This window comes from Podarcis melisellensis, assembly GCF_964234715.1.
Source record: "Podarcis melisellensis genome assembly, chromosome: 8".
NCBI classification, from domain to species: domain Eukaryota; kingdom Metazoa; phylum Chordata; class Lepidosauria; order Squamata; family Lacertidae; genus Podarcis; species Podarcis melisellensis.
The window spans coordinates 56,123,532-56,143,909 of NC_138540.1; the positions used below are offsets into that span (position 1 = coordinate 56,123,532).

A 20,378-nucleotide genomic window follows, 5' to 3' on the forward strand; every position below is an offset into this window, starting at 1 on the left:
TCGTTTTTTGACAGAATTACAAGCCTGGAAGATGAAGGGAATGCAGTGGATGTAGCCTACCTTGATTTCAGCAAGGCATTTGACAAGGTGCCCCATGATATTCTTGTAAAGAAGCTGGTAAAATGCGGTCTTGACTATGCTACCACTCAGTGGATTTGTAACTGGCTGACTGACCGAACCCAAAGGGTGCTCATCAATGGTTCCTCTTCATCCTGGAGAAGAGTGACTAGTGGGGTGCCACGGGGTTCTGTCTTGGGCCCGGTCTTATTCAACATCTTTATCAATGACTTGGATGATGGACTCAAGGGCATCCTGATCAAATTTGCAGATGACACCAAATTGGGAGGGGTGGCTAACACCCCAGAGGACAGGATCACACTTCGAAACGACCTTGACAGATTAGAAAACTGGGCCAAAACAAACAAGATGAATTTTAACAGGGAGAAATGTAAAGTATTGCACTTGGGCAAAAAAAATGAGAGGCACAAATACAAGATGGGTGACACCTGACTTGAGAGCAGTACATGTGAAAAGGATCTAGGAGTCTTGGTTGACCACAAACTTGACATGAGCCAACAGTGTGACGCGGCAGCTAAAAAAGCCAATGCAATTCTGGGCTGCATCAATAGGAGTATAGCATCTAGATCAAGGGAAGTAATAGTGCCACTGTATTCTGCTCTGGTCAGACCTCACCTGGAGTACTGTGTCCAGTTCTGGGCACCACAGTTCAAGAAGGACACTGACAAACTGGAACGTGTCCAGAGGAAGTCAACCAAAATGGTCAAAGGCCTGGAAACGATGCCTTATGAGGAACGGCTAAGGGAGCTGGGCATGTTTAGCCTGGAGAAGAGGAGGTTAAGGGGTGATATGATAGCCATGTTCAAATATTTAAAAGGATGTCACATAGAGGAGGGAGAAGGTTGTTTTCTGCTGCTCCAGAGAAGCGGACATGGAGCAATGGATCCAAACTACAAGAAAGAAGATTCCACCTAAACATTAGGAAGAACTTCCAGACAGTAAGAGCTGTTCGACAGTGGAATTTGCTGCCAAGGAGTGTGGTGGAGTCTCCTTCTTTGGAGGTCTTTAAGCAGAGGCTTGACAACCATATGTCAGGAGTGCTCTGATGGCGTTTCCTGCTTGGCAGGGGGTTGGACTCGATGGCCCTTGTGGTCTCTTCCAACTCTATGATTCTATGATTCTATGAATCCCTGCAGAGTGATTGCTGACCGTTGCTCCTTGGGTTAACTGCTTGATCTTTGGACTTCATGATAAAGCTATAACAACATTTTAAGAAGTCTATGAAAGGGAACAATTTGCCAGCAGATTTAATCAAAACAGGCGTCTGCAAAGAGGAGATAACAGAAAAGTATGACCAAAGCAAGCAGGAGGCCATTGAGGTTTCTGCCCAGAGAATAACTGATTCCTGGGCCACAGATTCACAGATTTTCATAGAATCATAGAACTGTGGAGTTGGAAGGGACCCAAAGAGTCATCTAGACCAGTGTTTTTCAACCTTTTTTGGGCAAAGGCACACTTGTTTCATGAAAAAAATCACGAGGCACACCACCATTAGAAAATGTTTAATATTTTTTTCTTTAATGGCAAACAAAAACGTTGCGGACCGTTCTCTGCTCAGCGGGGATCGATCCGCTGATCCCTGCTGAGCCGGCGGATGACAGCTCCGTCTCCGCACTGTGTGCGGAGAGGGAGATGTCAGAGCCTCGCTGCTCTCTATGGGGAATCGGATGAGAGCGGACTGCCGATCCCATCCGATCTGATCCCCACCCAGGACGGATGGAAAATAGGGTGGACACAGTCCGGCGCCCGCCTAGTGGGCGAAAATTTGACATTTTATTATTAAAAAAATCTTTCGAATTTTTCAATTTTTCCCACGGCACACCAGGCAAGATCTCGCGGCACACTAGTGTGCCGCGGAACAGTGGTTGAAATACACTGATCTACACCAACCCCCTGCAATGCAGGAATCACGGCTAGAGAATCCCTGGCCATCCAACCTCTGCTTAAAAACCTCCAATGAAGGAGAGTCCACCACCTTCCACCACATCCAGGACTGCAAGAATCTACTATTTCCAGGGTGAGGGAATCACACAAAAAAGCCAATGGGTCAGCTTACAAATATTGGATTATAACTTGTAACGCTGCTTGAATGGTGGAGAGATTCAATGGTGCTGCACTCCCTCTGTGTCTTCCCCAACAAAGGGTGTCCTTCAGGGCATCCTAGGCAGCCTCAGAGCAGTACCCAGACCTCAAGCCAGATTGTGATGGATAGAGAGAATCCACATCCTCACAAATGGGCAGTTCAGAAGAGTGGCAATATAACATATTATTGAGTGATATGGGAAGTCACAGAAAAATAAGAATTGTAATATATCATGTTCCTAAGATGTATTATGTGAAAACCTAAATTAATATTATTTAAATAGAGAATCCGTATCCTCCAAGCTGACCAGCCCTCACCCTTTTGAATGTCTTACCCGGGATTAGGTTTGTAAATGCTTGTATGTGTGTCAAATCTGGTTCTCTATCTAAATGAACTTTAATATTCTTATCATTGCCAGGAGCATATTGCCTCTTGGCCCCTCTCCTCTCCAGCCTCCTTTTCTGCCGCTGATTCTGGACCTCTCTGCCACAGACTCTTCCTGCTAACTAAACCCTCTTGCCTCCTCAGCTTCTGACACCACCTCCTCCCAGTCTGCTCCCTCTTCTCTCTCCAGCCACTCGGTGTCGTCCCACCACCAATCCCCTGGCTCTGAGCCTTTTTCCCTTGGGGGTTCCACAGCCGGTGCCTCCCATCACTCTTCTGCATCCAACCAGTCCATGACAAAATTCTTGTTAACTGATCATCTGTCTCAGCCTCTCCAACACAGAATCCATTATACCACTCTGCCACAACCACCATTTTGTGTTATGCTCCTGTGGCAGCCATTTTGTAACTCGCACCCATGGGCCAATGGAGGATGGCCATTCCTGACACAGGGCAACATTTTGGGCCTTACCTCTGTCCACTTGCCATTGACTTCCATAAATAAGACACAGAAGGGGTCAGATTTAGAGGTGACATCTCTGTCCAGAAGATTTTGGCCACACACAGACAGTTCGACTTTGCAAACGCAGTACTGGGGCCCCACTGGCACGGAAGGGCTGGAGCTGGTTGTGTACGCCATCAGCTCAGGCAGCAACAATTCCCGACAATCTGCAAGGGTAGAAAGGTTTATTAGTACAAGGAAAGGGATGAAACTCATAAATTCCCCATAAAAAGGCATTTGCTACAAGGAGAGAGGAGCCTTGCTGATGCTTTGACCACCCATGTAACATAGTGGCCAAACACGTGAGCCAAGTTCTGAGTTCAAATGTCATATCAATCCTGTGTACTCACTCCCTTGCAGATTCCCTCTTCTCGGTTTCAGCTGCCCTCCTCATTGCTTTTAGTTTTAACTTTGTTGTGTTTATGGTTAAGACTGCAACTTGTTACAACTTTATTTTTCCATCAAACTAACAGAGATGTAGTTTTGGGTCTTTGCTTTATTTTCCTCCGAAAGCTCGATTTAATATCGATTATGCTTAGCATTTTCATTGTGTCCCCAATTTGGGTCATTGTGAGAACGATACTGAAGTTTTGTTTTTTCTATAATTTCAGAAATTCAACATAAAGTATAAATAAAATATAAAACAAAATAAGGCGATGTGTCAAGATGCACATTGATGGAACTCAATTCCAAATGAGGACCATAAACCTCTTCAAACAAACATTGAAGACAGGTTTGCTCCAAATTGGTTTCCCTTGGCAAGTATATTTCACTGCTGTTCATTGATCTAGTGATGAGTTATTTCATTCAGTACAATGATACGGTGCCAAGTTGGATGTTGCTATTTATTGCTAATATGTTTTGCTGCTATTTCACTGCTTTTCGTATTGCTCTTAATTCACACATTGCTCTTAATTCCCTATTTCACTGCTTCTCATATTGCTTCTATATTATTTTGAATATTTTTATTGGCTTGCTCTATTGCGATTTTTCTGTCTGCGTGATGGAATCTATATGACAGGTGCAGAGTCTTCCAGGGGCCACGTGCCACTGACAGGTGAGGTGAGAGAGAAACAGTGGCTGTGGCCAGAGGCAAAAGTGGCCAGAACGATGGGTATGACTCTCACAACGACACAGGAGGCCAAATGTGGCCCTCTAAGCATCTCTATCTGGCTCTCAGAACCTTCCCCAAGGCACGCCATCACTGGCTCCACACCTTCCTTGAGTGCTTTGTTCTAACTGGAACATGCCACTGAACTATGGTAATGCCTCTAGTACACACACACACACACACACACACACACACACACACCAGGCTACGTGACCCTTTGGGTTCCTTCCAACTATACAATTCTATAATGCAGTGGAGATAAATGTGTGTAGATACAATTGGCTTTTGCAATGCAGCCAGCTGTACAAAGGCTATGTCCCATCCTTGGCTCCTTCTTGTGCCCAGAAGGTTCCTAATCCCTGGACTGAACAGACGTTCCCGCCCTGGCTTTGCAGCTATCTGGACAGACAAGTGACCAACCCCAACTGACATGCTGCTTTCAACATCTCCGTCTCTGAAACAAGGGCCACCCAGGTGAACATCCTTGGAACTGCCACTCCCTCCAGCTCAAAACCTTCAGCATCCTCTGCCCAGTTCGGTGGACCGCATCTGCTTCCCTATGGGAGAGCATTAAAACCTGATTCACAGCCCTCTCTTTTTTAATTCACAAAAGGCATGACTGCCCACGGATGACGGCTCTGCTGTCTCTTCCTGTGGGCAGCTGCTGACAGCTGTGCTCTTCATCCTGTTCAGGGTCAGCCATCTCTCCAAGCTCCCTCGGCCCCAGGCCCTTTCAGCTGCATCTCAATTTCTCCGCCAACAGAGATGTCACATCTTCTTGACAGTTTCAAGTCCTGGGCAGAAGGTGGCAGGCCAGCCATGTCCGTAAGAGAGGCAGAACAACATCAGCCAGGTTAGGAGGGAGGGCTCAATCTGCAGAAAGACGGCTTGCTCTACAGCCACTGCTCCTGAATACAGAGGCATAGCAGCTGGCTGGGAAGAGCTCTGCACATGCTTAGGGGACCCCTCTACTCCAAGTTGCTTGCAGATGCAGAGAGAATCAATGACACCAGCTACAGAAACAGAATCTCTCTAAGGGGTTTCCCCCCCAAAAGCCATGCTGGTTGGAGCAGATGGAAGCTGTGGTCCAAAACATCTGGAGGGCACCAGGTATTAGGGTGTGATAATAATAATAATAATAATAATAATAATAATAATAATAATAATAATAATAATTTATTTATACCCCGCCCATCTGGCTGAGTTTCCCCAGCCACTCTGGGCGGCTTCCACAGAGACCAAAAATACACTAAAATGTCACACATTAAAAACTTCCCTGAACAGGGCTGCCTTAAGATGTCTTCTGAATGTCAGGTAGTTGCTTATCGCTTTGACATCCGGTGGGAGGGCATTCCACAGGGCGGGTGCCACTACCGAGAAGGCCCTCTGCCTGGTTCCCTGTAACCTGGCTTCTCACAGTGAGGGAACCACCAGAAGGCCCTCGAAGCTGGACCTCAGTGTTTGGGCAGAACGATGGGGGTGGAGACGCTCCTTCAGATATACATGCATACATTCCTATGCAGTTCCTATTTCCCGCAGTCTCCATTTTGCCCTGATTTTAAACTTTGAGGTGAAAAGTTGGGAGGGAAAATAAAATAATAATAATAATTCCCTGCCCATCTGGCTAGGTTTCCCCAGCCACTCTGGGCAGCTTACAGCATATCTAAAAACATAATAAAAACATCAAGCATTAAAAACCTCCAGATACAGGGCTACCTCCAGATGTCTTCTAAAAGTTGTGTAATTCTTAATCCCCTTGACACCTGAAGGGAGGGTGTGTGGAACACCCTCCCTTCAGGTGTCAAGGAAATAAACATCTGACTTTTAGAAGACATCTGAAGTTTAAGGAAGTTTTTAATGACTGATGTTTTAATGTATTTTTTATATTTTGTTGGAAGCCACCCAGAGTGGCTGAGAAAACCTAGCCAGATGGGCGGGGTATAAATATTATTATTATTATTACTACTACTACTAGGAATTAAGAGTGTGTGGGTGCACAAGCATGTATCAGGTGGTAGATGCATCCTGACTTTACTGAACATGCATCAAGGCCCGTGTACACAGATGAAAACTCTCGCTGCACACAAACATGTACCCCCTCCCAAATAAACTTTCTCTTTGAGTTGCAGCTGCAAATACAATCAGCTGCACCAACCAACCCAAGCATTTCACTAAATATTCTTTATTATTATTGGGGAAGGGGAAAATAGTGATTCATTTGCTAACATGCTCTGCTTTTGAAGCCAGTGCAAAACGGGGGCTTTTAGAGCAAATTACTTTTCAGTTGGCTTTGTTACTCCATTCGCTGCAGCAAAAACAACTAGAGTCTTTTGAATTTCTCTGAAGGACAGGCGGGAGAAATCTTGCAGCCCCTCGTGTGTCATGCTCAGGCAGTAATTGTAGTTGTTTAAATAAGGGTCAGGCTGTTAAAAAAAATCTTTGTTGGCTTAGTTATAGATGAAGGGGTAGTCAATTACACTGAAATGAAACTGCGTGTTAAGAAAAACAATAGTTCTGAAAGACAAAAAAAGACATACAGTGGTACCTCGAGTTAAGAACTTAATTCGTTCTGGAGGTCTGTTCTTAACCTGAAACTGTACTTAACCTGAGGTACCACTTTAGCTAATGGGGCCTCCCGCTGCCACTGCATGATTTCTGGTTAGTGGAGTCTGTAACCTGAAGTGTCTGTAACCTGAGGTACCACTGTATATAAGCAGACATTATGGTTATTTCAGGTTAACTAATGTTTATTTGTTGCACTCCATACATGTTTTGAATTGTTATAATGCAAAATCAGTGGGGTGTGCATGTGGAGAATGCACTTCAAGATCTAGGGCATAGGCAGTCTTAGAGTCCAGCCTCACATTTTTCCATGCTGCAAGGTGTTTTGGTTTGTAAAGAGTGTGACTTGGAGCAAACAAAAACTTGCTATATAGGGAAGTCTACAGGAAGGGGGAAAGTCCTGAGGTCATAGACTTCAGGGTTATTAATCATCCACTTCCCACCAATTTAGATAAACCTTCAGAACTCTGTTTTTACAGGCCTGTTAAAAAAACCTTTAAAAAAGAGAGAGAGAATAAGTCCAGACTAGAATGAAGTGTTTCCACCTACCATTATTATTTTTTTAAATACACTTTTCAAGCAACCAAAGCCTTAAAATAAGCAGGCTTGTTCTATTTATATCATTTTCCCACACCAAAACCAAATTCACAAAGGTTGTGTTGGCACCAGCCTTAGCTCTGAAGGGATAGACTAGGAGGGGAGAAAATGCAAGTTAGGTTCAAAGGCCCATCCACTGGGGAAGAAAGAAGCTGAAGTAAATTAAACCTGTGTAAAGTTACGCCAGATCCAAACTCTGCCCAGGAGTGGGGCTACTGCTGGCTGAGATGGCCTAAGCCTGGCAGAGGGAAAACAACAACAATAATAATAATTTATTATTTATACCCTGCCCATCTGGCTGAGTTTCCCCAGCCACTCTGGGCAGCTTTCAACAGAATATTAAAATACAGTAATCTATTAAACATTAAAAGCATCCCTAAACAGGGCTGCCTTCAGATGTCTTCTAAAAGTCTGGTAGTTGTTTTTCTCTTTGACATCTGGTGGGAGGGCGTTCCACAGTGCGGGTGCCACTACCGAGAAGGCCCTCTGCCTGGTTCCCTGTAACTTGGCTTCTCGCAGCGAGGAAGGCCCTTGGCACTGGACATCAGTGTCCGGGCAGAACGATGGAGGTGGAGGCGCTCCTTCAGGTATACTGAACCGAGGCAGTTTAGGGTTTTAAAGATCAGCACCAACAAGCCTTTAAAATAGTGTTTAAGTTAGAATCATAGCACTGTAGAGTTGGCAGGAACCCAACCCAGCTGCTGTGCAGGAATCACAGCTAAATAATGCCATTGGCACACCTGCACATTCTGAGCATTTCTGTAAAAACAGATACTGACATCTTGGCATTTTAAAATCAAGCAGAGCACACAAGCTAGGATAAACCTTCAGGCCCTATGCTCTTGCATCAGGCATTGGACCTGCAAGATGTACACCTGAAACACTACCCCACCCCTTGCTCTTGGAAGCCTTATAAGAAGCTGCTGCTGCAGGAAAGGGACTGTGAGCAACATCATGGGAGGGGTGTTCCTAGGGCCACGGTCAAACCGTGAAGCTCCCTTGTTATTTTTGCTAGAGGATGCTGCATGTTATTTATGTAATCTTGTTATATTTACAGCACTGAGATCTGTTTTTTTGTGTACTATTAGATTTGCTATTAATTTGCAAATCTTATTATGAAACAGTTACTATGTTATTGTCCTGCTATTTTTGTGAAACTGTTGCTATGTTATTTTGCTGTGTTATTATGAAATTGCTTTCGTTTGCAACGTACTCCTTTTGTTTTAAGCTGCTTGGAGCACAATTTCTTTTCTGGAAAAGCGCTGTACAAATAAAATGAATGAATGGCTCAACCTGTACCTGCGGGATCAAGTACAGGCTGCAGACATTTAGACACTGGATGCAGAGGAGGCACATCCATAGGCCGTTCACCCTTACACCAGGAGGGTGATAAGGTAGGCATGTGTCACTCCACAACAGCCCCATGAGTACCAGTGCAGGAAACTAGCAATGCAGCCTGAACTATAACACTGATTGCTCCCAAGCTAGGAGGCCAGTTCCAAATATGGCTGAAATGGAATGTCCACTGGCCTGGCCCAAAGTCATTTTTTCCAGTATGCAGGACTCAGATTCCTAGATCCCTTTCTCTTTCTTCATCTACACTGTTCCATGCTATTCTTGTTACATTTCCACTGGAATTCTGCACATTTCAGCAAGGTCTCCAGTGCCCACCAGACCCGTGGGTTTTGCACCAATACCCACACTCGCTCCTGCATCCATCTGCCTTGGGTTTGCTCAGGGGTGCTCAAGGGGCACCCAGATTTCCAGGAACAAGCCACAGGAAGCTTCTGCGCTGCTCCTTCATCATCTTTTTTTAACAACAAGGCAGAGTGTTTTCCCCATTCACAGCTTGACGGGTTCTCCAACTCGCACCTGGTTTTAATGACAGACTTGCAGCTTGCTGGTTTGCCCCTTGCCATGAGTCACGCACATGGCCCCAACCACCCCGCTGCTCTGATGGGAGAAAGATGAGCTCATTGTGTTACTTTATTTAATGTCCTTTCTCTGTAGGCACAATGAGCCAAACTCCGAGTTGCACAAGGCCACTAAGGCTTTAAGCCTTGCAGCATTCTCCAGGGCCAGGCATGGCAAGCCAAGAAGTTTCAAAAGCAGTTTGGGCTCTGTTGTTTGTAGACACGGGGGGGGGGGGCAGAGAGAGAAAGAGAGGTCAGCTTTCAATGTTTGATGTTTTATTGTGGTTTTAATATTCTGTTGGGAGCTGCCCAGACTGGCTGGGGCAACCCAGTCAGAGGGGTGACATATATATATGAAAATAATAATGATAATAATAAGCCTCCCTGGGCCATACTAGCGTGAGACCATCTTGCACAAGGAACAAAAACAGCCCCCTCCACAGGCAGCCCAGTGCTGCTATATTTTTTTTTACTTCATTTGTGTTAGTTTTGAGTACTATGGAGAAATGCGACCAACCCCATCTGGAGTATATTCTCTACAGCAACTGATTCAGTGACGCTTCACATGAAGGCCGGCTGTGGAAGTCTTGCTGGGTGCCTGCGAGTCCTCCAGGCACACTTAAAAATAGCTCTCTGGATGTACGCAGGGAAAACAGGATGTGCAAAGTCAGACCATCTTCTCCATCAAACCCAGCAGTGCCTTCACCAGAAATAGGTGGGCCACATTTGTCCCTTGGGAAGTTTCTGGGGGCCACATGCTAGAGATGGGAAGGGCCAGAAGCAAAAACGCAGGGAGCAAAGTATAAATATTTTACCTTTGCACAGTAGGCTAATATCAACACACATACACCCCTCTATCCTAGTGGGGTTAGTCTGTCAAACCAGGACCTGGAAGAGGCCACGGTTCAAATCCCCACGCAGGCATGAAGCTCATTGGGTGACCTTGGGCCAGTCATTGTCTCTCAGCCTAACCTATTTTAACAGGGTTGTTGTGAGGATAAAATGAGAGAGCAGAGGAACCATGTACGTCACCTTGGTCTCCTTGGAGGACAAAAAGGTGGCATATATGGTAAATGCAATAAATAAATAACAGCATGTTCAGAGTCTGAGGACACAATACAGCCAATAAAAACCTTCAAAGATGGTACAGAGCAGGGTTGGTGAGAGGGTCATGAGCTGGGTGGAGGCAAGGAAGGGTGTGGGTCAGGGTGGGTCTTCAGGACTGGATAGAAAAGGCCAGGAAAGCCACACACAGCCCCCCAGGCCTAAGGTTTCACACCTCAGATCCACACACTGCCTGGCAGAGGCTCTCCAGACTCTCAATGTGCTGATCTATTCCTGCCATTCCCAAAGGGGGCAGTATCACACATGGCAGGGGGGATTACCTAGAGGGTGCTAAGAGGAAGGGAGGCACTGAAAGTGGTGCATTAAGACTGCTGCTAAGTGACTTCAAGCCAGAAATTTGGAGCCTGGCATCACCTCTTCAAGCCCAAACACCGCATGAAGCATTTACTTGAACAGTGGAGTGTATTTACTAAACATGGCATCTAAGGTTCTTGCTAAATGACTAGCAGACTTTGAAAAACTAGCATCACTGGATCAAGTTTATCAGTTTTGTTGGACTGATTGAATGAAATAATTTTAATTGGATTTTGAATAAATATTGAGAAATTAATTTTTGCTTCTTTTGAATTTTATTGTGCCATTATCTTCCTTAGTGGGTGGTGCAAACCGCTAGTGTGAATAATGTTTTTTATAGGGTGGGGTGGAAGGGTGATGAGTTTGTGGAATCAAGAAGGCAGGGGTGTGAAAAAGTTTAGGAACCACATTTATATCCTGCCAATTTATAGTAGGACTTTCTGCATACAAACATCTGCTCTCCTACTGGACTACCATCCCTCCTTATGAGTTACTTGTCGAATCAGGGAAGAATGGACCTTGTCTGGGATATCAGCTCCACCCAAGGCATGACGGATAACAGCAACAACCGGTAAAAGATAGACATAACATTTTACAAGGACAGGAAGAAACACCACAGACAGAATAACTGCCACACACAGGAAGAACAAGGATATAGTCTTAGTGCCTCACTTGTAGTTCTATAAATCATTTAATGTGTCAACACGAATAGAAGTTATTAATATTGCAGTTGTTGTATAAGGGATTATTATTTTGACCAGAATGTAATTGAAATTAATAAGATTTTGGAATGCAGAAATAAAGAAAACCATCAAATCTAGCAAGCGGGTGGCCACGTAAATTATAAAATTCGGTATTTGAATGATTGGTATTAGCAATTGTATTATAATTTGGTATTGTTATAATGAGGCTATTATTGGATTGTAATTGAAAATTAATAAAAATTATTGTAAAAAGTAAGGACCTTGCCAATTTTGGTACTCTTCTTTTTCCAAGCTGACATTCAGTAACAACAATTCGCTATTAATTTTTTTTAAATGAAAAGTCTTCTGTATTTTATTGATTTTTTTTTTGTATGCCGTGTTGGCTAATGAAAACATTTTTGTAAGTAGTTTCTCCTAATAAAATGTTAGTTTCACCAATAAATTAATTCTTCTGTACACTTTCCCCCTAACATATGCATTTGGGTTGTAGAAGTGCATTGCAAATTTAGATAAGCACAAATTGCAAGGATGACAGTGTTCTCATAGAATTGTAGGAAACCAGCAAGCAGGATTCAAACACAAGAGCACTCTACCACAGAATAGCAGAATCACAAAACCGTAGTGTTGGAAGGGAGTACGAGGATCATTTAGTCCTAACCCCTGCAGTGCAGGAATCTTTCACCCATTGTGGGGCTCAAACCCACGACTCTGAGATTAAGAGTCTCACCCGCTACTGACTGAGCTATCCCAGCTTACATAGCTTTCCAAAACAACCCCAGCATTATTGTTTTGGAAAACACACATTTGCTAAATTCATCTTTAAATGGATACTAAATTGAATTTCTCCCTCATCCATGGTTCAGGCCAACAATATTCCCCCTACCCAGCAGCACCTGCCAGGTGGGGGGCCAACACCAAACATGTCCCAATTTTAAGAGCCTACAATCCTAACACAAAGGTGGCTTACTCATGGACTGCAGCTCCTATCAGCCTCAATGAGTATGGCCAATGGTCAGGGATGATGGGAGTTGTAGTCCAAAAACACATAGATAGATGCATGTTCCCCACTCTAGGTTTACAGCACAACTACGTACAGAACCCTGCGAGGGACAAAAAGGACTGAAGTTGTCAGGTGGCAAAGCATCCTACTACCCTACATATATTTTGGCTACAAAACTCCCACCAGCCTCAGCTTTGCCCGCTTGAAATGATGGGAGTTGCAGTCTAAAAGATCTGGAGGCACCTGGATAGGGAAGGTCTACTCTAGAGGAACCAATGGTTAGACTCCATGAGAAGAAGCTTCATATACATGAGACGGGTTAAGTTCCTACCAGTGGAGATTCTCTAGCAAGAATGAATTGATGTCGGTCACTGACCAGAGTGGATTCTCTAGTACAGTGGTACCTTGGTTTACAACCATAATCCGTTCCAGAGGTTCGGTTGTAAACCAAAACAGGTTGTAACCCAAGACACACTTTCGCCAATGGGGCCTCCCCCCAAAATGGGTTGTAATAAAGCAAAAAAGGGTTGTGCAATGGTACCTCGGGTTAAGTACTTAATTCCTTCCGGAGGTCCGTTCTTAACCTGAAACTGTTCTTAACCTGAAGCACCACTTTAGCTAATGGGGCCTCCTGCTGCTGCTGTGCCGCCGGAGCACGATTTCTGTTCTCATCCTGAAGCAAAGTTCTTAACCCGATGCACTATTTCTGGGTTAGCGGAGTCTGTAACCTGAAGCGTATGTAACGCGAGGTACCACTGTGATCCAAAAAAAGGGATACACACTTCCGGGTTTGACGTGGTTGTAATCCAAAACGGTTGTAATTCAAAGCGGCTGCAAACCAAGGTACCACTGTATCTTCCAGCAAAGATTTGTCATGTACAATGACATCAAGCAGGACTTTAGCCAGGGCCGTCTTACCCATAGGCACTAGGGGTGCGGGACACCCAGGCGTTGGGCTCTCAGGGGCACCAGGCCAAGAGTCTGGGACCCAAGAGTTGAGTCCGGGGAAGAGCCCACCCATCAGTCGGAGCACCACAGTGGCTTCTTCTGCTGTGGATGGCTCTGCGCCTTGAGTTTGGGGGCGACCAAGCCAGCGAGACGCTGAGGTGGCCGGCCGGCTCCGCCCTCCTGCACGCCTGGGACTGGGCAACCTGGGGGGGGGGGTGCCAGGCGGATCTTTAAATCCCAGTGCCGCACATACTTAAGACAGCCCTGGCTTTAGCAATGCTGTTTCAAAGGGAAGGTGCACAGTTCTCCAAAGCAGTTTTCGAAAGCAACTTAAATACCAAGCATTCTCCACACCATCATCACCAGTGATAAAAACAAAGATGCACCAACAAAAAATAACATCAAATTGCACAGCGGACTCACAGAAAAAGTTCCACAGTGTCCGCTTTGTAGAAAGACAAACCTGTAGACTTAACCAGGAATTTGAACTGAGTCCTTGGTGTCTGCCTCTGGAAGATATGAGGTGGGATTTTTTTTAAAAAAAGAAGCCTGATCTAGCGGGGGTGGGGGGCAGATCTGGAGACAGAGCAGAGAATCAAAGGGACTCCCAAGTACTCACCTTCAATCTCAATAGACTTCTGCAAGCTAAAGATGGAACACATCGTGATCTTGCGTGCGTCTGCAAGCGTGGGGATTCTTTCGGTCAGTTTACACCGACAAAACGGAAAGAGAATCGGTGGAATGCAAGAGACACCAGGCCTGGCTAACACAAAGCTAAGGAGCCTGGCAGAAAGATAAGAGGAAGGAGACTCGCAGGACAATTCAAAAGGTGCAATTAAAAGAAAAGTGAGTCTCACTGAGTGGAAACGCTGAGTTGCAGAGCTCTAGTAGATAATCACCACTTGCGGGCGGGCAACACGGAGTTTCCAACTGTACTAATAACACACCGTAGGGTTAAAGACAGATTTTTGTGGGGGTTTTTTGAGGGGGGGATATCCAGAAGTCATGTGCTCAGCTGGATCCAGCAGCAATGCAGGAAGGGGGTGCTGAGATTTACCTGCAACTACAGTACAATTGCATCTTATGCTCATTTAGCCTGTGTGATCTCAAACTTACGTGGTTGAAAGCCGGCCGGTTGAAAATGCACCATTGAAACATAGAAAGACAGAAAAGCTCTCTTTGTGCCAGATCTTTTTAAGGTTTTTCAGTGCCGAGATTTTAAGCTCCCTGCCTTGCTTGGGGGGGGGGCAGTGGGTAGGGGAATGAGGCCCACTCAGCATATGGGTCCTGGGAGTACAGGAGAGTTCTTTCTGTCTCCCTTACCTGCTAGCCGCGAGGCTGTTCTACTGGTTTGGATAGACACAATTTCCACGTAGACGGAGAACACTTGGAACAGAACCCCAACATGAGATGCAACCGTAGTGCACTTGGGGCCAGTTCGCATGACCACCGGCAGGGTCAAATGGAAAGCGTTCCTTGGGCTGCACCACTTCAAGCTGCTGGAGAAGGGCTTGGAAGCAGGATTCCTGCAGGTCAGCGGAAACGAACTTTCCCCAGCCCAGGGAGCTGCATTCCTACCTGGGCAATTTTCAGAAGGCCAGCCGCATGTGGACTGTCCTGTTGCTAATTCCTATCTGTGTGCTGGAGAGTTTATTCACAGTTGGGAAGAAGGAACTTGCTCACCCAGGAGAAGTAAATCTCTTCTCAGCAGAGAGAGGTGCATTGAGCACACTTACTCGCCTCCAAAGAGATGCTTCCTTTAGCAAAGGTCAGGCAGAGATGATTCGCTAAGGCAAAGATGAGATGCTACATGCAGAGTGGTAACTATTTATAGAGGGGTAGCAAGCACAGTCTTGTGGCGGCAAAAAAGCCCGGTAGATTTGTTCTGGCATGGGCCTGAGGAAGTGGCCTCTAGCCCAGAAAAGGTTATGCCACAATAAATCTGTTGATCTTTAAAGGCTGAAAAGACACTTGGTTGTTTTTTATGAAGATCAAAGGGTTGCCGCCTACTCCCCGAGACGTAACATCATTGTGTCAAAAGTTTGTGCTTCCCACCCCCAATTCCAAACGGCAACCGGTGATGTGGAGTAAAGGAGCTGCAATGACATCACAGCATGCATTCAAACTGGCTGGACATTTCCACAAGGCGGGGGAGGTAGGAAGGAAGGGACGCAGGGCTGATTCCTTCAGTATCAGGAGCTGAGGAGGATCAGGTTCAGAATGAATCTCTCCCCCAGGTATGAATGAAGATGGTTAAATTAAATGGGGACAGAGGAGAACTAGGCGTTTTGGCTACAGGCGCATGGGACAGCAATTGAGAGAGGCCAAAGCACTACAAGTCAAGCCACAAGTGCCAAAGACACTTGGAGAGAGATGGTGTACAAGTGTTTATACACCAATGCTAGACAATTTGGCGAACTGTAGTGCTTTGTCTCAAGAGGATGGCATTGATACAGGGAGCATAGTGGAATACTGGTGGAATGGAGAAACCGAGTGGGACACTGTGATCTCTATAGGAAGGACCTCACACCTCTGATTCCCACAATTAATGCCACTTGCCAATCTCACTGGCAGCTGCAGGTAACCTCCAGAGGTCATTGATCAAGCTGCAGGTGAGAAGAGCTGAAAGTGCCACTTCAAGTTTTACTAGAGGGCACAGAATCAGAATCATGGAGCATCTGCCTCAGTTGTTGACCATGACCCAACCACCAGCCAAGTGGTGAAGAGCTGACGGGTCACACTTAGTTATTGAGCAAAAGATACCTGGGAAGCTCCCTAGTTCTTGGAAGATGCTATCACTGCTTTTGAGAACCCCTGGCAGATGGCCATGCAACCCCTGCTTAAAAGCCTCAAATGAAGGAGACTCCACCACCTTCCGAGGCAGTCCAGTCCACGAACAGCTCTTAGCCTCAGAAAGTTCTTCTTAACCTTTAGTTGTTCTCTCCTATCTTGTCATTGGAGGCCACTGGTTCAGGTCCTCCCCAGCAGAAATCAAGCTTGCTTCACATGGTCCATACAAAAGGGTCTGAGAACAGGAACAAGAGAGCCCAGCTCATGAAAGCCAGACCAAAGTGAAGAGCTTCGGGTTGTTTCTTAAAGGGATCCATTAAAAAAAGCATCTCCCTCAATTTTCACCCCATCGTCAGCAGGTGATTGGAGCGCGGACGGGAATCTTGTTCTATGGGGATGCTTCTTGGACCGCTCCTTTCCACCTTGCCATTATGCAAGGCAGCAAGCCAAACAAAGCTAATAAGTAAAGCTAATTAAGAACAGCCTCAATCTGAAGCAAGGAGGGAACCCAGCAAAGGCCTTAAGAAGCCCACTTCACAAAACTGCAACCAGGCGCTGCCATAGGGCGGATGCCCAGAGTGAATTTGATGCTCGTTTGCTCAAGGTGAACAGTGCTGGTGCCAAGGGCTGGCATGCTCAGGCATCTGTCAATGGCCCCACACGCCAGCAGAGGGGCCCATTGACCTAAGCCCCCTGGACCAGCTTCTCCTCCTCCTCCCCTTCGAGACTGCAACCTGCTCCCTCTGGCCCAGAGGGGAAGAGCAAGAAAACAGCAGCAGGAGTGTCAAGAAAGAGGGGCAGGCTCACCGTCTGCTTCTTCCTTGGCTCTGCCTAGCAAGCAACAGCTGGCACCAATGGAGGTGGAAGGAATCCTTTGAGGGCACCCTGCCAAAGATCCCCTGGAGCCAGCATTGAAGACAAAAGAGCTCCAGGTCTACTATAGAGCCAGGACTGGGGTCAGGACTTGCATAGGGGAAAGGGACCTCTAGCCCTCCGCATGTTGCTGGAGGACTACAACTCCCATCATCCCTGAGTCCACTGGCCATGCTTGTGGGGCTGATGGGAGTTGGGAACTCAATAGCATTTGTCACTCCTTCGTTCCTAAATAAAGTGTCATTCATCCTCCATCTGAAGGAACCAATTGGTGTTAGTTTCATTTCCATCTTCACAGCATTATGGTCGGAGCAAGTTTTAGGGCAAATTTCCACCTTTCTATCCACTGGCCATGCTTGTGGGGCTGATGGGAGTTGGGAACCCAATAGCATTTGATGAGCACCAGTTGCCCACCCCAATGGGCTAGAACACCGCAGGAGGGCCAGGGAGACCGGGCTCCAAATTTATACTCTGCCATGATGCTCACTAGGTGATTTTGGTCTCAGCCTAACCAACCACCCAGGGATGTTGGGAGGGGAAAGAATGAAGTGGGAGGGGCCAGGCTGCCACAAGCTGCTTGGAGGAAAGATGGGGACACCATGCATATGTGCATATATACAAAGTGCAAAAAATAAATAAAAATAAATATTTTACCTGTGTCATATATTTAGTCATTCTGCATCTTGTTTGTTGGCTTGATGCCAAAACATTGATAAGATACAATGGATATATCAAAGTTACACACTGAAAAGGAAGATCAAGCAGCCAGACCTCCTGGAAGAGGGGTTGACCTTTGATGTTCCTGTCCACAAGGCAGTTTGTGGCAGATGGGACCAGAGAAAGGGGGGAAAGGACACTGGCCGGCCAGAGCAGGCTCCAGTCTCTTATTGATGTACGCATTACAGAGATTGTATGTGTATACACAAACACAAACACACACAACACACAAACCCTGGACCCAGCAAGTCTAAGAGATTGCCTCCATCGTTATGTCAGCTCATGACAGTGGAGATTAAGAGACCGCTCCTGGTCATGATTGTAACTGGTGCTTCAAACCAGGGCCTTACCTGGAAACTCATTGAAGCACAAGTTCTAGAAGGATGTTTACTTGGGCCACTCCCTGTGAACATACAGTGCATGGAGAGGACAAGAGAACCACCTCCCCCAGCCTCTATGAGCCCTACCTCCGAGATCTTCGCATTCAGTGAGACAGGTGAAAGGGGGAATCTACACATACAGGCTCTGCACGATCTCAGAGTCCCCATTCTTTTGGAGATCCAGTCCCCAAGAGGGTCCTGTCACAAGCAACATGCAGATGATGGGGAGAGGCCATGCAAGGCTTTGGGGCAGGAGAGTCAGATGGGAGAGTCTTGCAGCGACAGAATGAATGTTACTACTGCAGACTGGGAAATACAGATTCCCTATGCTTAAAACAATACAAAAAACCAGCCATGATTCCCTGAAAGTAAAATAGGAGGGGGGGATCCATCCCAGACCTTTGTTGCACTACTTTTCTATTTGCAAGGAGTTTGGAAGCTGCTTGTTGTTTTAGCAGACTAGGAAGGAGGTCTTTGTTCTGGACCTGTGGCACAGGGGTGATATTCAGAGAGGGGTTTTCACAGATAGTGCTTTAAAAAATGTGATTCCCCCGCTCATCCGCATTCTGAGGTGGTGCAGTCCAGTGTCAAGTGGTGCAGTCAGGACTCTGCCAGTTTATTCCAAAGCATGCCTAGAACAAGGACAGGGTTCTTCCAGAAACAAAGTGAACTTTGACCACAATTCATATTGACTTTTGGTGGCAATGGAAAAAGCAAGCTAGGGTTTAAGCAAGGCAATATGGAGTTTTGCAGCAAACGTGTTATCTGCTATGAGCCAATGGGGTGGACCGCAAAATGAAGAGGATGCATGAACGATTTATCAAACTTATTGCTATTCCCATCCCTGGAACCTCAAGAAAGATGCCAATGCATTTTAAAATGTATTAAAATATTAACATACAACTAAAATAAATCCTGCTCAGAGCTTAAATGATCAGCCAGGCCTGTCAAACAGCTCAGATTAGGGGGGGGAAGGGGGAGACAGGAAAAAAGTGTCCTGGCATGGCTCATCTACTCTGATAAAAATTCTTCTTGAACCTTAAATAATCATTTTAAAATGACTACTAAAGAGCTGCTAATGCTACCAGCCACCCTGGAAGTGAGTTCCAGTTTGCTTACACTTTTCAATGAATGAAAGAGACCAAAGTTCTCTAAACAAAGAGTAAATGATCCAAGGCCACATTTACACCATACATTTAAAGAACCACGATGCCACTTGAAACCATCAAAGACTTTCCCCCAAAGAATTATGAGAGATGTAGTTTGTTAACAGCGCTGAGAGTTGTCAGGAGATCCCTATTCCCCTCCCACAGCTGCAATTCCCAATGTTCCCTGGAAGAGGAATGGGCAGTTAAACCACTCTGGGCCTGTCCCCTCGCCAGCACTCTCCTTGCTGGAGTCAGATTTGGCTGCCAGTCTTGGTTGGCTTCTGTGCCTGGAACTGAGAAGGCGCCATCTTGTCTTTCCAGAAAATGGGATAATCCTAAATAATGGATCAACTACAGGAAGGGCTGTAGCTCAATGGCAGAGCCTCAGCCTTGCATGCAGAAGGTCCTGGCAGGTAGTGTTGGGAGAGGTTCCTGCCAGAGACCCTGAAGAGTCACTGCCAATACTGACTTGGACGATCAATGGTCTAGCACAGAAGGCAGTATCCGATGCACCATCCTCTTCCCCAGAATTGGTATCCAGATCTCTATGGTGCCATTTTATCCCTCCAACAATGTTTTTTTTCTGCAAGGCGCTTTTGATCCTTACTTGAAAAGACCCCCCAGGAATGGAAGTATAACCCATTATGTCTAACTAGTGATACATGATTGGCCGTGCTGAAAGACACCCCCCTCCAACATGGCACCACTGTTCTCACGCAGCTCACAACACCGTTTGGCAGTGGCAATCAGCTGTACCTTTGTGTATCCTCTAATACTCAATGGGCATCAATGAATGAAACATACACAAGCACGCCCACTTCGCTCTCCTGTGGCAGCAGGCAACCTTTATAATTACAGCCGTGAGTGCAAAATCCAATCCAGCTCACAAACAAATCCAATTCCAACATTAAGAACATAGCCTATGGCTTGAGGAGAGGGGGCAGTGCTGCATCACACGAGGCGGCCAAAGAAAGGGGAGGGGAAATCATCCTGTGTTTTCAACATGAGTCTCCCCTGTAATGATTGAGAGTTACCTGGGTGCCTGGCAACATGCCCCAGGCACATCCAGGAGGCTCAGCCAAATCTACACCATCCACACATGTCCCTGGGAGTGCAAGCAAAGCTTCTTACTGGCATCACACAGTGATGGAAGAAGCCTTTCCTGCTAG

General features: G+C 46.0%; 1 protein-coding gene across 1 annotated transcript in view; it reads right to left on the reverse strand.

The window, feature by feature from the left end:
- Positions 1-20,378, reverse strand: part of CPNE2 (copine 2) — a 79,697-nt gene that overhangs the window by 51,818 nt on the left and 7,501 nt on the right. The window contains exon 2 of the mRNA XM_081922713.1: positions 3,018-3,214. Within this exon, the coding sequence (XP_081778839.1) occupies positions 3,018-3,185 (168 nt within the window). The 5' untranslated portion in view covers positions 3,186-3,214. The remainder of the gene's footprint in view (positions 1-3,017; positions 3,215-20,378) is intronic.